The 17,474-nt window shown below is 45.7% G+C and overlaps 2 protein-coding genes across 12 annotated transcripts in view; one reads left to right on the top strand and one right to left on the bottom strand.

Annotated features, from left to right (window-relative positions):
* Positions 1 to 2,590, bottom strand: part of INTS9 (integrator complex subunit 9) — a 61,824-nt gene extending 59,234 nt beyond the window's left edge. Inside the window, exon 1 of one of the 2 annotated variants that reach the window (XM_042032756.1) lies at positions 2,376 to 2,590. Coding sequence is in view for 1 of the 2 variants with exons in the window: in XM_042032755.1 (XP_041888689.1) it covers positions 1,194 to 1,202 (9 nt within the window). In the remaining variant the exon portion in view is untranslated. Of the gene's footprint in view, positions 1 to 1,193; positions 1,274 to 2,375 lie in introns of those variants that run through there. The other variant, XM_042032755.1, reaches the window with a different exon arrangement.
* Positions 1,682 to 17,474, top strand: part of HMBOX1 (homeobox containing 1) — a 102,985-nt gene continuing 87,192 nt past the window's right edge. For 8 of the 10 annotated variants that reach the window (XM_042032757.1, XM_042032763.1, XM_042032760.1 and 5 more), the window contains exon 1: positions 1,683 to 1,825. The gene's annotated coding sequence lies outside the window, so the exon portion shown is untranslated. Of the gene's footprint in view, positions 1,826 to 6,058; positions 6,169 to 17,474 lie in introns of all 10 variants that reach the window. The other 2 variants (XM_042032759.1, XM_042032768.1) reach the window with 2 other exon arrangements.

Consider the following 17,474-nt stretch of genomic DNA (forward strand, 5'->3'; position numbering starts at 1 on the left):
CTCTAAACATTATAAGAGCTCTGCATTCCTGCTGGGGTCTTTATTTAAATATTTCCCAGTTTGCTTTTCCCCCCTGAATTCTATCAGCCGCAACAATCACACTAAGAAGTGCTTGACTTTGCAGTGTTTGTCACACTGGAAATATTCATCCTCACACAGATCCTTATCACACAGGTAAGATTAAGCAGGATCAAGCTCCTTGAACACCTGCCTCTGGAATTAATTGTACACACTTCCATGGAGAGTGATTTCCTAGAAGTCCTAAAACAGCCCAGAATCCACATTTCATTCTATGAAGATTTGTTATAACACACTGCTCAGTCTCAAAACCAAGAGACAATCTTAGATTGAATAATGCTGTCACTTCAGATTAAATAAATCAAATGTTATACTCAGGTATGTTGAACACTGCTTGGGTTTTCACCTCCAGACTGAGAACTGCAGCACATTATGTGAAACAGAAATTCTTCCTGGGAAAAAAAGTGGTGCCTGAATCCAAGGTCTCCAGAAGAGTTAAACAGTTCAAGAGGGAGATCTAGAGAGGAGACCAGTATCATGGGTCACGTACTTCCTGACAGAAGACTAATATCAGAACCAAAATCCCTGTCAGAAGCAAGGGGCATCCTTGGCAAAGCTGTTCCAGGCTGAATTTTTTTTATTAGTATCTGCCTGTATTATCACACTGCGGAAGGAAAACGTCTTTATTTCAAACCACGGGGATTTATTCACGTTCCTAGCGGAGCCCAGCAGAAGCCACACGTGCAGCGGCCAAGCTCCACGCCAGACTCATGTTTAAGATTAGGAAGGCTGAGAAACATTTTCTCCTCCGCCCCCCGAATCCTACTGAGGTTTGATCCCATTCAACACTTCAAACCTGGGCAACGGCCCCCCTCCCTTATCTCCCCACTCAGGGCCGACCCCCGCCTTCCCCCACACCTCAAGGCCGACCCCCGCCACTCCCTCAGCCCCTCCCCGCCCCAGTATCACCCCCTTATCCCTCAGTCCCCCCCCAGCTCCCTCAGGATCACGCCCCCACCTTTTCCCTGAGGCCCCCCTCCCGGCGCCTCAGTTTCCCCTCACGCCTGGCGAAGCTGAGACTGCGCAGCCCGGAGGCGACCCCGGGAGCCCCCCCGCCGCCGGGGGAAGGCCGAGCCCCCTCCCCGCCCTCATGGCCCCCCGCCCCAGGCACTCACCAGCTTCATCGCGTCCCCCTGTTCTATTTACCGGGACAACCCTGCCCCCCTTCCTGCCCGCCCCGCCGCGCGCCCGGGGCATCATGGGCATTGTAGTCCCGCCGCCCCTCCGCCCTAGATAACGTCATGGCCGCCCGCGGCATGACGGGAGTTGTAGTCCGCCCCGAGCTCGGCCCCGCCGCCCCATTGGCGCGCCACGCGCCCGCGGCACGCTGGGAGTTGTAGTCCCAGCGCCGCGGGTCTCCCCGTCACCCTGGGGAGGGGGGAACTACAAGTCCCAGGGTCTCACAGCTGCAGCAGGTGGGGGCTCGGATGTTGATATCAACATGGCGCTTGTCAGACAGACAAAGACAGTCGGTCTGGTGTGATTGAGCCAAAAAAAAAAAAAAAACCCAAAAAAAAAAAAAGAGAGGGAGCGGGCGAGGAGGAGGGAGCGGCAGGAGGAGCACCGGGCGGGGAGGGGGCCGTGTCCTCGGGGGGCGTGGGGGGGCTGAGGGATTTCCTCCCCCCTATTGTTCTCGTCCCTCCGCGCCCCCCGTTAATCCCCCCTCAATCTGGGGCGGGGGCGGGCGGGGGGACCCCCCCAGTCCCGCCGGTCCATGGTGAGGCGGAGGCGCCGGCAGCACCCAGAGGTGAGTGTCGAGGGGGGATACGGGGGGGGGAGCGGCGGTGGCGAGGGGAGGGGGCGGGCGGGTGGGTGGGCTGGAGGGAGGGAGGGCAGCGGGAAGGGGTCCCCCCTCCGCCGGCACCGCCGGGAGTCGCGCCGAGCCGGAGAGCGGGATGTGCGTGAGGGGGGCTGCCGGGGGCGGGCAGGGGTGGGCAGGGGCAGCCCCTCAGCACGGGCGGCAGAGTTGGAGCCGCGGCTTTGGGGGGCTCCGCGGGTGCCCCCGAAGCGGGGGAGGAGGAGGAGGAAGGTGTCCCCGGGAGGCTGCAGCGGGAGGGCAGGGCACCTTTGGGGTTCGCTGTTACTGCCATTTGTATGTTTATTCCGATTCCTCCCATCTCCCGGGTGTGGGGGCACGGAGTGGCGGCCGCGGAGCCCCCTCAGCCTGGGTGGGTGCTGCGGTTTGGGGGTGTTCGGCTGTTGTTCGCCGCGGAGTTTTGGGGTGGGCTGGTGCGATCCCCGGCGCTCCCTGTCCCGGGGACCCCCGGGGACGGCAGGGGAAGGAGGGAGGCTCTGACCTGCGGGGATGGAGCCGGGCACGGAGCTCTCTCGCTCTGCCGGGGAGTTCTGCCCTGGCTGGGGCTGTGCGAGGGCTTCGGGGGCTCCTTTTTGGGAGCTTTGTGCCGGTGGAGGTCTGGGAACGGGGGTCGGGGTGCTCCAAAGCCCGCTGGCTCCCAGGGCTGTGAGATCTGTGGCGGCTCCCGGTGCTTTGGGAGGTTTTTGGGGAGGGCAAAGGCGTGAAACCCGAAGGGTGTCTGGTTGCTGGAGAGTTTAACATGGGAACGGGTGGGGGAGGAGGAGGACCCGGAGGGAAGTCATTCCCAAAACGTGCGAGGAGAGCTTGGGTGGGGTGTCAGACGCTTGTGTATTTTGTACTTCTTGGGAAGAGGTGGGCAACGGGGATGGGGGGGGGTGAACGCTTTTGTATCCCGTGCCCGGGATGTGTTTGGGGCAGAACGGTGTGTTAGACCGCGGGAGCGGTCGGGGGAAGCGGCAGGGAATTCTGCTGAAGTGTTTGCCTCGGCTTCGGGGTTAAAACAAAACAGGAGGCGAGTATATTTAGGTGCAGAATACACACCCGAGCCAGACCCCGCCGAGTTGTTCGACCTCAGTTTTGTCTGATGGGTTCTTTTCTTTCTTCCCCCCCCCCCTCCCCCCTAGTTGTTGGAGTGTCTCTTGGTATGTTTGCAGAGCACTTCTTCGGAAGCATTTTGTTCTTTGCGATAGGTCTGGAAAAGCCTTGGTTGGACGTGCTGTTTTTTCCCCAGTTCCTTCGTGTTAGGGACAAAAAAAAAAAAAAAAAAAAAAAAAAAAAAAAAAGCTCTTTTTGGGGGTGGGGAAGGAAGAAGGAAGAGGAAATGAAGGTTTAAGCATGTATGTGGAGTCGAGTCCTGTCTCAATTTGTTGAAGTAACACTGGGAGTGTGATTCGGTGGCTTTTAAGTACAAAACGTTTATGAACAAAAACTGGGGAGATTTAAACTTTGTAGGGAGGAAAGTGTTAAAACTGATGGCCAGGGAACGCGGAGCTGGGAGACGCTACCTACGTCCCCCTGCTTCAAACTAGTGGGGATGGAGGGAAGGAAAAAGGAAAACACTGGGGAAAAATACCCCTATAATTTGCATGAATGATGCCACGTAAAATACCGGAGCGAGGAATTGTGCTCTGCAGACGATTTGTGGGCTGGCGAAAGCCTGAAGTGCCTGCTCGGGTCCCGTGATATGACTCGCTCATTTCTGCAGGGCTCATCAGGTACAGGCTCTGCTTCCTTCCTGGGATGGTGCAGCTGGCATTTGATTTCCTCCATGGATGGGAGAGGAGGAGTCCTGTGCAGTTTTTTTCCCCGAGATGATTGCATTTTCTTTGGCCTTGCTGTACCCTGCCTCATTAGTAGGAACTGCATCTATATTTATTTACCATTATACCGTGTCCCTTGGGAAGTGGGGTGTAGTTCGGAGTAGGTATATATGGATTTATCACTCCTAACAATTTTTTTTCCTCCCATCATGCTAGGACCAAATCTGTCAACAGCAAAGAACAAAGTTAATTTATTTCTGTGTTTTGCATCTCCCTTTTTAGCATTTCTTTTCCAAATTGCTAAGAAAACATCTCTGAGGTGGAGAGAGGGGAGAAGGAAGAAAGGGATGGGAAATGTTTGTGCAGGGATGCATTTGTTATCTGCATGTCTGGGGAGCACCGGGCTCGGGAAGGGGCAGGGTTTGTTTCTGCATGTGAAAACTGGGCTTTGGGAATGTTCTCTTCCCTTATGTGAAGATTATTCTTTAGCCCTGCGACAGCCACAACTTTTTCTGTCTGGTTGACAGAATTATCAGACGAGCCTGGGCAGGAGGCTGGGAACAAGGAACTTGTGTTTTGCTCCGTGCTGCCTGTTCTTCCTCCCCTCGTTCCCTTAGCACCAGTGCAAGCACCAGAACAGGCATCAGCATTTTTACTCCTGTGTCATCCCACTGTTCCGAGCAGAGCAGGTCTAGACGACATTGTGGTATGCAGGCTGCCAGATGGGTTACAGGAATGCTACCCTAGGTGAAACGGCAGGATTTTTAAGGAGGGGTAAGGAAATCTGGGAGAAAATCCTGTGTGGATGAGGCCTGGTTATCTCTAGAACTGCTTTACTGAGTGGTCTCAAGCAATCCCCTGGGTTTGTTGACCTTTCTGGACAACGTGCATCTCTCTAGCATAATTCTCTCTGATAATTCCACAGAGTTGGTAGCTGCTGTCAGCTGCAGGAAGCTTATTTTTAAGGCAGTGTCTGTGTGGGTCTTACCGGTCTCTTACAAAGGGATATTAAAAGTTCATGGCTGTGCAGTGTTTTGAAAACTAAATTATTATGAAGTGTTTACTTTATAGTGATAATCCATAGGTTCATGGGAGTGTTTGGTATGTTTTTTCATTGCTGTCTGGATTTGGGAAAACAGTGGAGCTCTGACATTCATTTTTAAAACTAATTTACTTTTTAATAAAATGCATTTTTATTAAGTGTGACTGTTAGGAATTGTTCTCTCGTTAACTTTTGGGACTGCTCTTTTTGTGTTGTGTGTCAGTGGGGCAGGGGTGAAATTTGGGTCTTTGGCTGGGGAATTAGGAGAATTAATGAAACTGAACCATGAGAAAGGAGGAAGCTGTACTGTTCCTTATACCAGGGGATCTGGGAAGATGCTTGGTTGTATATGTTAAAAAACAAATGAATTTTCAGGAAGTAACAGCACATTTTAATCTAAAGAAAGCAACTTGTGCTTCACAATGATTTCTGTGCAGAGCTTTTAAGGATGTTATGGAATGACAGGCTATGGTATTGGCATCTGTAGCAAATCTTTTTAATCTTCAAAGTTTAGAATTTGAAATCAAAATATTGTCAGCTTAAGAATCTTACTGCAAAAAAAAAGGATGCCTTTGTTCCTCCTGCCGATAACTTCATGCAGCTTTGATTCTAAAGTCCCCGAAGTTGATTTCACGTTATACTGATTTTAACAAAATGGGGATTGGATTCTGCATACATGTCCTTGCGGGATTGGTCTTTAATTATACCTATGCTGATAATATGATCTTGTGGGTTATCAATGCAATGAGACCAATACTGTGATTACAACGGGGTTTTTAGGACATAATGAGGAGAATTTGATTCTTTTTTTGGAGGGGGGTCTAACGCACAACCCTAAAGCTGGTTTTATTTGTAAGATTAGTAATAAACTGTATTTTAGCATTCTAATATTCATGTATTGACTACAGCTCCCTTCTGACTTGTATTAAGTTAGGATAGTTGGGTAGCAAAGTGTCCTAAGAGTTTGTATTTGAACACTCACTCATGCAAATGGGTTGTGTGGTAGCTGTGAATGCAATTCCCAGGGTAAATGCTAAAGATAAGTGTTTTGACAAATGCTTTTAATTTGGGGAACAATATGAGCAAGAATGACAGGATATGAAAAGAAAGTGCTATTTTTCGTCTCGCGGGTGGCAAACCAAAGTGTAGAGGGATCAACTTGCCCGGGTTCCTACAGGGAGTCTGCGGCAGAACTCGAAATCAGTCTGTGATCTCAAGGGTTTGTCAGGGCTTTAATCAGTTTTTCTTCCTCCCCTCATTAATTGGCTAACTTTGACATTTTGAAAATAAGATCTAGAGATTATTTCTCTTTTCTCCAGTTTCAAACTTTATCACCTGAAGTTTTTTTTTTCTCATTTTCAGTCAAGCCTTGAAAACACAAGGTTGGAAAACTTGATCTGAGCAGCACCTCCCTGACATATGATACTATCTCGAAACAGCCCCTGACAAGTGAACCCTCTCATTGAAATCATGTGAGGAATTTTATTACTCAACTCTGAAGATCTTCTGGGGGAAAGGAGGTTGCAAACTATTAACTATGTGGTCTTCATTGCAAGTTGGCAGATAAAATGTTCTTACGTATTTGAGGTTGTCATGTGATCCACAGCCAGAAGTAGAGAATCAGCTTTGTAGTCACTGACCAACTGAAAATTTCATCTTGTCACTGTGAGAAACACATTTATTTCTGTGTTGTGCCTGCAGATTTCAAGTGAATATATCTTTTTCTTTAAACATGCTCTTGGTTATATTCTTCCCCTCTGGACTGTGCGCTCACACAGCGTTAGCCTGGGTCATATGAGCACGTGGAGAAGCTTTTATCCTTGATAACCTTACAATATCTGTTGGGTTTGGGAAGCTCCTGTTCTTTGCTGTTGCACTTGGGTTTAGCAGCAGCTTGGGGTTGGTGCAGGCTTCCTGTGTGACACTGCTGAGCGCAGGGCTCATGTCACAGTCCTGGAGCTGCTGCTGTGACAATTACGGCGTCGTAAAGCCCAACCTAATCAGGGCTGATCGATTTATGGCCATAGCTCGCGTGGTGGCCGGTGCAGTGCAGCTCCAATGGCTCCCACCTGATTGTTCTGGCCGAGCCACTGCCCTCCTTCACTGTTCCATGACACAACAATACTTTGTACCTCTGTTTGTAAATCTCCAGAACTGCTTGACAGAGGTGTTGGTATTTTACAAATGGAGAAACAGAGGCACAAGGGCCGAGTGACTCATGTAAGGTCACGGACTGAGGCAGTGGCACTTCAACTCAGGTGTCTTCCCCATCTGTTGCACTTTCCATCCGTGATATATTGGTATACAGTAACCCTATAAGGAATTTATTGGCTGGCCATCTAATGTGCACATTAAGAATACTTAAGTCCAGAGATTTTTTTTTTTTTTTTTGATGGTGGGAGGATTTCCCACTGACTTCTGTGGCTCGGCACTTCTCATCCTTATTTATTCAGTTAATTTTCTTGCTTTTAAATCCATTATATTCTACCCCCCATCAGACCAAAAGCAAACTTTCTCTCAAGACTGTGAGAGATGCCCCTCCCAAGACTGTGAGGGATGCCCTTCTTTCTTGCACTGCTTTTCTTCTGCTTCATTTAATAGGATTTTTTTTTGGTGTTGGACTTCAGATCTATCTCAGGAATGCACAGGCATGTTTGTCATTTGTTTTGCTTCAGCCCCATGTTAATGCAGACACCAGCATTGAACAAGTACTGTTTTGATGTGCTTTATTAAGAATGAAAAGAAATAATCTATAACTGGTTATTCTCCCTGTGTGGAGATTTCCCTTTCCCAGTTCTAAATCAAAGCTGCAGGCAGAGTCTGAAGTTAAAGTCTGCTCTTAAAACTGGGAACTGCTGTAGTGCTCCTGACAGAGTGTGCTCTGCTTTATCTTTCCTGTGCAGCCAACCAGGAGCTATGGAAGGTCAGTTCACTTTTTGCTACAGAATTCCACTCTGAATGTTCACTTCATCATTTCATCTTGGTTTCAGTGCAATTACCAGCCTGAAACTTAGTACCAAGCCCTTCCATCAGGTTGTGCATGAGTACACCTAAGTCACGTCTGTAATATGGCTTGACAAAGATCCCACTTCGTGTGTGTCCATGGAATGCTGGCAGGTAGTGCTTCCAGTCTCTGTTTGCCCAATGGGTGGAGTGTTGCTTCCAGGAAAGAGTTTCTTCCAGCCTGAGGAAACAAATTTTGACACCTGCTTCATGCATAGAGGTGGCCTTTTTTTTATTCTCCATATGTACAAGATGTATTTTTAAGCTGTATTAAATTTACATGAATCCCATTCACTGCTGTGGTGGTAGATGAGATCTTAATGTTGGGTTAAGGAACGAATTTACAAGCCAGGCATAAAAATTATATTAATTATGTTTGGGTCTGCCCCCAGCTGAATCCTGCTTGTCCTGAGTTCCTGGTATCAGTCTTCTCCCCCCTTCTGAACTTAGTGTTTAAGAAGTCTTTTTTTCTTTTCACTTCCTTAGAATTTTTAAGTTCAGCAGCAGGATAACTACCACTGAAACAATAGTGTAGGCTACTCTTTCAGGGCCTTGTGAACAGCCAGTTTTGTTCTTCTGATAAGCCCTTGCCCTATCAATTGGGAAGTGCAGCATATAGTCATTTCCTGCATTTTGAGCTGCCCGTTTCTTCTGAGCTCTGAGGCAAGCACTGAATCTGCTTTTTGTTCTTACCATGGCACTGTAGTACTGATGGCAGCAGAAAGCAGTTAGTTAGTTCATCAAATACAAGCGCTGTTCCTGCTTGGATATTTATTCTGACCTTTACTTTGGACGGTTTCTCTGCCATGATCAGATTCTCTGATTACAATGTCAGCTTTTACCACAAATCTCTTTGTGATTTAACTGGCAGGGTTTGGGGGTTTGAGCAACTGGGTGTGCAGCAGCTCTGACATGGAAGTGGTGCTTGAGTGTTGGAAAGTTCTTCCTGGCAATGAAATTTCCTTTCTAGGCTCTGCCATAGGTTTTACTTTATGATGCAGGGCAAGCATTTTGACTTGGCTGGCTGGTAGTGAGTGCTGCTGCTCTTGGGAGTAGAAACCTGGATGTCAGAGGTGTAGTTATCCAGAATGTGAACTAGGTATTTAAGCTAATACTAATTTTTCATGCCCCAGGTGGGAGGGGTAAGTAGCTGATCAGAGTTTTCCCCACTAAATTGTATCACACGTGATTTCCAGACATCTTAGTTGGTCGTTCCCTGTTTGTATTTCGTGGGAGTTCCAGCTGTTTAGTGATAAGTCTGAAAAAGAGGGAACTTGCTGAACTTGAAACTTATTCCTCCCTCTTTAATTTCCTGGTCCACAGAAGTTGAGTGATGTTAACATATTGGAGATTCATAAAATTTAAGGCGAGAACAGATAATTAAATTGCCTTCCCTGATATGTTTTATATGCTTTGTATCACAGGCCTTTAAATTTTAATCATTTACTCTGAAACTGAGACCAGTAAATGATGTTTGGCTAAAAACAATTTGAAAGCTTTCCAGCCCTGAGTGTCCATCACTGGTAATTTCAGGCTCATCACTTCTCTTGGTAGTTGTAAGTGGCTGATTTCTAATTTGAATTAGTCTAAGTTCTGCCGCTGGTTCTTGTTAGGATTTTCCTGACAAGATTAGAGCCCTTTAGTATCCAGGACTTTCTTGCCATGAAGGTACTTACACTCTGTAATCAAGTTACTTGATAGATAAGGAAACAGAGTTGAGCTTTTAAGTCTCACTCTGAGGCATTTTCTCCAGCACTCAGATCATCCGGTGATTCTTCATGCTCTCCGTTTATTTTTAACATTGTGGAGACCAAAAACGGTGCTTGTTGCAGCCTGTGTCTGATCCATACCAAATTCCGAGGTGCCTTTAGCCCTTTTTGCTGCACAGCCATTGAAAAGGTTCCCAGGAGCCCTTTTGCACAGGGAAATCCTGTTCATGAGCCTCACTGCCCCAGTACTGACATTCTTTACTCAAGTAAAGTCTGCCATTTAGTAGTTACAGTCTGCATTTTTTAGATTATAAATTAGCCTTTGTATTCTGATGGGTTTGGCTTTCCTGAGTTAACTTAAGGCAGGTTTTCAGCCTCTTTTCTCCTGCTGTCCTTTCCTCCTAATAATGTCCTGTTGTGCTACAGCCCTGGTGTCACTCAGATTTTTATCTGCAGTGATAAAAATGTTGAACTGCATCAGACCTTAAATTTAGTGACAAAAAAAAATTAGCATGATGCAATCCCAGGAAGTAGATTAAGAACTGGCTGACTGACAGCTCTTGAATACGGAGCAGCCGATGTGGGTTTCCACCAGAACCAGAGTACGCTCTGTGCATGTGCTTGACTCTGCTCAACTCCATTTGTAATCTCAAAAGGGCAAAGTTAGTCCTTTATCAAGACTTCTGCCATTAAAATGTGCTGACTGGCATTACCGGTGTCCTTGTTCTCGTAATTCTTTACTGGGAAAACACGGATTTTTCTTTTCCTGTTCTTTGCCTGGATGGATAACTAGCTTACAGATTTGCAGATTTGCTCCATTCCCTTGCTGAGCATTGGCAAAATAGGAACACCCACCTGGCCTGGGGTGAAAGGCCTCTTTGGTGCGTGGGTTTTAGGCTGATTTAAATGTTTCTCTGCTAATGGATTTGCTGGGAATCATCTTTTATTGCTGGTGAATTAGAAGGTGCTTCATGTGACAAAGGTGTGTTGCCCCAGTCTACAGGGGACTGTTCCCACTACTCTCAGTGGTTTTCCCTTCTACCAGAAAGCTACTGGGGTTTAAATTTTATTAATGGTACTGTATTTGTTTTTTATACTTGAGTCTTGCACTTTTGTTGTTAAGAGAAACATCCCAAGGCTTTTTGTTTCTGGATGTCCTCAGGTGTAAAATGTCAGCGCTCTTGGGGTGGTTGTGGCACATGTGCTGCCAGATCCTTTGGCATTGTGGAAGTGATGAACTTCCAACCAAGCAGCTACTCCTGAAGACACTCATGAATTACCCTTCAGTTCATGGGCATTATTCTCATAAATACTGGTGTCACTCCTCTGTCATACTCAAGTAAATTCTGATTTATTCATAGCACTGTGCCTTCTTGCTTTTTGTTAAAAATGCAGCTGCCTTCGCTTGCTGGCTGTTCCCTTGAATTTCCCTTTTCCTGTCCCAAACTGATTTAGCTTTTACTCCCTTGGTGTTGCAGCTGTAATCAGCAGTGCACAGGAATATTGTCTTCTGCAGGAGAGGCAGTATTTTTGCCATTGGTTTTTAGGATCCTGGATAATATGGGATCTTGAAACTAAGCCTCATTTAAATACTACTGACAGGAAAAAGTGAAATGCGTGGTGCTTTGGGTTGGTTTTTTTTTCCAGGTGGGTGTTTTTAAGGATTTGCTCCTTGAGAAAGTCCCTATTTTGAAACCTGCAAATTCCAGGCAGATAATGGCAGAGAGGTCAGGAGAGTATCTAAAGTTTGGGATGTCTGCTTCCTTTCTGGCTATCAGGTGGGAAGCTGGCCACAGCAATAGGCTTTGAGGAGAGATTGGGAAGGGGGGAAAAAAGGGGAGAGCACTGAGGCCCAGGATCTTGGAGGCTGGGAACCACTGTGGAAGCAGCTGTGCCATTTGTACTCCTGCTGTCTGAGGTGTGGAAGTCAAAGGCAAGTGATAGGGACCCAAAGCTGTGGAGTTTTGGTGAACATGGATATTTCGTTTCATGGCAGCCTCTGAGCTCAGCCAGCAGCTCTCCTGCCTCCTGGTTAAATCAGGATCTGATTTTCCTGTTCCTCTGCTGTCTTCTTGCAGGAGTTGTTTATTGACTGAAATTGTTTCCATATGGCTGCAATGTAGAGCTTGATTACATTAAACATGGTGCTTTCCTGTGGCATTGCAGTGCTATGGGAAGATCATCCCTCTCTCGGTCCCCTTCCAACCTCCCCTTCCTCCATAAAACCTTGGCTTGGAACATGGAACTTTTTCAGGTATTATCTTCTTTCCCCTCTGAGGCTTGTTAAACTGGGATCCAGATCTTTTTTGGGTTGTATTTGATTGCTTAGGTGGGTTACCTTGGCGTACAAATGGCTCATAAAATAGTTAAAATGAAGATTAAAGTGGCTGCAGTTAGAGGGCGTTGCTGGAGCTGGGCCTCCAGGGTGTTAAACACTGAACAAGCAGAAAAGAGTCTCTGCTTCCAAAGAGGTTTGGGACGGTCCATTTGGATTGTATTTGTTGACACTAATGATCAGTTTAAATGCTGCTCCAGGAAGGTGTTAAAATTCCTGCACTCTGGATGCTAGAAGGCCAGATTCCCTGCTTATCTGGAGCCTGGAGGCTGTGTCCAGTTTGTGGGAAACAGATCTGTTTAATGGCAAATGGATGCATCTGTATCTTTGATAAGAATAAAAGCTGATTATTGGCTAAGTTGGCTGATAAAACCAGCCATGAAGCATCTCTACCTTCTCTTTGTAATTACACCTAAACTTGGGTTTATAACCTGAATTCAAAATCTGGTTTCTTGTTAAAAAAAGTTTTCTGTTTAAATAGGTTAAAATATATAAATGCCTTTTTCTAAAGCCTAAGCCTTTTGCTGTAATGCCTCTGTTTCTTGTAATGGACTCCAACAGTACCTGGGGTGTACAATATAAATATTGTATTTCTACTGCCAGTATCTCAAATCAAGTCAAACCAGCGGAGTGGAGGTTGTCACTCTTGGCTGAGCACATGGAACCAGAGTCTGATGAAGCAGTAAACCTGTTTTTTGACAAAAGTAGCCTCTTCTGCATGTGCATAGAGAATATTTCCTTTATTTCTGTGTATTCAGATAGTTCATATCACAGCCTATTTAATTCAAAACTGAGAAACCATTTGGGAGCTGTAAATGCCGAAATACTTGTTTTCCTCCCCTAACATAAGGTGGAAAAAAGAACAATGAAGGAGGAGATTCACTAATACTGAAATCTTTCCGTGGAGGACACAGCAAGGTTCAATTCATTTAATAAAGAGAATTCATTTGTTTTCACTAAAGCATTTTAAGATGCAAACCATGTTTTTGTAACCCTTTTATGCGTCCTGCACCTATGATGTATCATTCAAGATTAATAAAACTGTAATACACAAAAGCTGGCATTTTAAAATGGTTTTATAAACAGTCTGGGTAATAACCCAGGGTAGAAACCAGAATGCAGGTATGCTGCTCTTCAGGCCCTTGCCTGACTAGAGGATGAAGCTCCAGGTTGTTTTTTTTTTAATTTTAATGGAAAATGAAAGCTTTAAGGGAATATTTAAGCCCCGACCACGGGGTATCCAGTGATGTTCAGTGTCTGTGGCTCAGGGAAAGGCTCAATGAATGTCCCTCAACAAATGTCCCTCCTAATTTAGAGGTGTCTGACTCGTGAGCAGGCAGGTGAAAGGGAGACGGTGACCATGGAGTTGTCATGGCCATCTCCTCTGCTTGTCCTTAAAGGAATTCCTGCTGTCCAGTGCTTGGAGCAAAGGATGTGGACACCTTTCCCGAACTGGGATATTGCAAGTCTTAAAATTGTGGGAGCTGCCTCCCTTCAGCCCGCACTGAGGCACCACACTTAGGGAGGGTGGATTTAAAACCTGTCATTCTGCTTTGTGTTTCAAGATTGCTATTTGTCCATCATTTCCAATACCGGGAAGAACTTCCTCATGGAAAGGGCTGTCAGACATTGGAGGGGGCTGCCCAGGGAGGTTTGGAGTCCCCATCCCTGGAGGTGTCCAAGGAACACCTGGAGGTGGCACTCAGAGCACTGGGCTGGTGAAAAGGTGGGGATCAGTCACAGGCTGGACTCCATGGTCTCAGAGGTCTTTTCCAACCCAAGTGATTCTGGGATTTTTTTGTTTTTTGTGGATCCTTTGATGAATGGCTTGTACACATTGTGAGGAGGAAAATTCTTACAAAAGGCTGGGGATCCTGCAGCTGGATCCCTGCAGATCCTGATTTATCTGGAAGACCTCTCTACTCCCTCCCTATTTTGTAAAACACTGTGGGAAAGATAGGCTGGAGAAACCTTAGTTTTCTTCTGTCCCTCACACAACCTACTGTGGCTACGTGGGAGCAGAAATTAAGACAAGGACATTTAATTTTAAGTGTTGTCATCTTCACAGAAAGTCACAATTTATCTTTCCTTCTCCCTGTCACAGAGCTTCTCTGTGCTACTTCTCACACATCAGAGCTGCTTTCTGATTCTTACCCATTGCATGACCAACTAAAACAAAAATAAAACTTCACTCCTTTGAGCCCCTCCAGAGCTGCCTTCAAGGAGCAGTTTTACACTAAGGAAGTTTAGTTGGTTTGCCAGTTACTTTTCAGTGATTTCTAGAACTGCTGAAACACAGTGAGTTGGTGAAGATTCTCTGGTGTATTATGTGTGAGCTCAGATATTTGAATATGAAATAGACGAGTACTAAATATCTGCAATTTCCATTAAATTTTGATATCTTTAAGGGATGAGTCCTTAAAACAAGCTCTTACTGACGTTAGAGGTGGTTGGATTGCTCTCTGTTGGCTCTCACAAGAACTGAACTGGAACTATATTGTGGATATTTTGTTTTTAATTAGCAGATCACTGAGTTCTAGGTCCTTTCATATTTAAGAATAATTAATTATCCATTGTTTTTGCTTCTGACAGACTTCTACTGTCAGCCTTCCAGAGGAGACATTGTCCCTCCCTCTAGTTATTTGACAAAACAATTTACTGTGAGCAGCCTTTCCCCCACCCCTCATGGCGGAAATTTGCCTCTGGTGTCCTCCTGGGTGCTGCTTCCCAGCTCTGCTTTATGCTGTCCATCTCCTCCAGGTAAAACCTGCACAGGGATGGGATTGAAACACTTAAACTCCCCTTGCCCACTCCTGAGACTGTGCTGGTCTTCTAGTGAGCAGCGTGTGTTAAATGTCTTGCAAATCGCTGGATGAAGAGGATGATCCTTCAGTTTTCTTCTAATGAGAATGACTTCTGAGAAGGCTGCAGGCTTGGGGCCATGCTGCCATTGCAGTATTATCAGTACATTTTGGCTGCAAATGTGATTTCTTTTTTCTTTAATATTGAAGGGAGGGGTTATGACTTCTGAGCTATAATTGTGTGGAGACATTACTTGGGCAGACCTCCTAAACTCTCCTGCATTAATTTGGATGTGCTGGATACGAGCTCTGTGCTCTTACAGCTGCTGAGGAGAGTCTTGGACCATGACTGGTGTTCGCAGAAAGAGAAATTGCAAATTACGTGCTTTGATGCTGCACCTCGAGTTTCTCTTGCTTGTTTTCCCTGCTACTGTTGATGGTCTTTCTTTTGTATCTGTTCCTGTGCCATTTGCAGTCACAGTTCCCAGTTCTAAACTTTGCTCAAACCCAGTTTTAACTAACTTTTCGGTTTTGGCCTTAACCACCAAGCAAAAGATTTAGCAACGTTCTCTGAGGTTTCAGAAACTACCCTGCTGGGCCATCCCTACCCCACGGCTCTGAGACTGCTGGGCTTCGTAGGAAGATGTATTTTTGTAGTCCAGTCATTACCCCAGCACCAACCTAAATCCAGGTGGATCATCATGTTCCTGCACAGTTATTTTTGGAGCAATTGGACTGGAAAGTTGCACTTCAAGGGGGGGTTAGACTGGACAAGCTTGGGAGGTGCCATCCAACCTCTCCAGTTCTGTGGTATGTGCAAAGGGAAATTAAACTGATAATTTTCATGGAGATGCATCCTTGTGCTTTTCATTCTGTCCCCAGTTCTCTCTCTCACCTTACTTTTGGAAAGTGGAGCTTTTAAAGTATTTTACTATGGTTCTTAAAGACATGCAGCTCTTACTGGATTGAACACTGGCTGGCACAAGGGAGAGTTAGAAGGCAATTGTTTAATTGGCATTTTACATGGTAGACTTTGTAATTGGAGATTCAGTGAGGCTTCTGCTTTGCTGCTCTTTTTCTACAGGGCAGCAGTGGTGCAAAAATAAGGGGGTATGTCCTGAAAGCGTTGCCTGGAGCTGGCTCTCATCTGCACCACCACAGAGCTATGCAGGTTTGTGCCTCTGCTTTTGGGCAGTTATAAAGTAATGTTTATGCAAGAATTGCAAAACTCAGCATAGAGACTGAGTTCAGTTAAAATCAGGTGTAAGAAATATGCTGTTGTGGTCAGATCAGAAGCTTGCTTTATCTCTGGCACAAGCAAGGCTGGATAATGCTGTGGTGGATGCTGAGGAGAGCCTAGAACATTTGACCCCTCCGCAGCATATCCTTGCAGTCATCCTCACTGTGGGCTGCAGGTGTTCTGGATATACTCTGTGTCCCCCCTTTCCCACCCAAAGAGAGGTCCAGACGTGTTCCATTGCGGTGTTTTCTCCTGTTGGGTGTTCCATACCCGGATCCCAGGTTAGCCCTTGTGAAGGGAGGTGCTGTTAGTTCAGTTCCTAGTGAGCCAATGGCCTTAATTTCTAATTTAAGTCACCTTTTTTTTTAATTTGGCTTATTTAATTCTTTTTTTTTTTTTTCAACCCCTGTTCAGTTCTGTGCCACTTTAAGCATGAACAAATACAGTATTTAAACTCTGTGAGCTGGATGGTGAGTCCTTCCCTTTCCCATCCTCACCAGTGTGTTGACAGGGCTGTTTAGTAACTCTCTCACATGGTTCAGATGGAATCAGTCGGGAGAACATGGACCTCTGTAATTTTGTGCTTGATCCAGCTAGGATAGTTTTGCTGAAAGTGATTTGGGGGGTGTTCAAAGTTCTGAGCCAGCAGGACCCTGCAAGCGCTCAGCCCTGGCAGGGAGGGAGGGCAGGACACAGCTTGGATTTCTGATGGATCTGCATCCAGAAAAACCCACCTGGCTTTGAACAGAGGGGCACAAACCCTGTGGAAGGAAGAGAAGGAATGGTTTCTCTCCATTTTGGGTAGTCTCCAAACATCTCTGGGACTCTCAGTTACTGTTTAACTGCAACTCTGTGTGCTCTTCATACAGAGGGACTAAGTCTGCTGTCATTTAGAAAATGAAGGTTTTTTCTGACTTGTCAGTGCCTTTTTGGTGTGGTGTGATTGCTATTTGCCTGTCATTTCTCTAACTTGTAAAGCTGTCTCCAGTGTATGCAGTTTTCTATCCCATTAGCTCGCTGTTTCTCATCTTATCATACAGCACTGTAATCATCTGTCCTCTTTCTACCCCCAAAAACTGGCTTTAAATACTGTTTTCTAAAAATCTTCCTCCTAAAAAATGCTTCTGTGTGATACTTTCCTTGCATGCAGTGATATATGTAAGACTTGAACAAGGAATTTCATATTTCTTTTATTGTAATCTTTTTTCTAGATAATGTATTTGATAATTGCACCTTTTGGAGCAGTGAACACACTGTTTTAAGTGCTGTACAATAGTGGTGATTCTTTAGTGGGGGGGAAGGAGCTGACAGCAAAGGAAGTTCTGTGAGTTGCATCACTGAACGCACAAGGGTTAATGTTTTTTTGCCAGATGTTAAGTCTGTTTCCTGCTTTTACTTTAATGTCTGCATATAAAAAGATTTTGGTTTCTTTGTCCCTTTGCACTTGAACTAGAAACTGTAATCTATTTGTGGTGCATCGTAGAGAAGTTATTTTTTTAGTACTTTTGGTTTAACAGTTTCTCTGTAGAGAAAAAAAAAACAGATTGAGGCATCCTTCCAGTGAAATATAAAATGAGAGGATTGTGATATCTGAATTTAGCAATGTCTCTGCTAATAGGACCAAAGATGACAAACCAGATTGAATAGTCCCTTTTCCCTCTGTTTTGGAGAGGGCCAGGCTGAAGAGAAT

This window comes from Corvus kubaryi, unplaced genomic scaffold, assembly GCF_017639235.1.
Source record: "Corvus kubaryi isolate FWS band 111438036 unplaced genomic scaffold, C.kubaryi_AGA036_p1.0 37354, whole genome shotgun sequence".
Taxonomy (NCBI): Eukaryota; Metazoa; Chordata; class Aves; order Passeriformes; family Corvidae; genus Corvus; species Corvus kubaryi.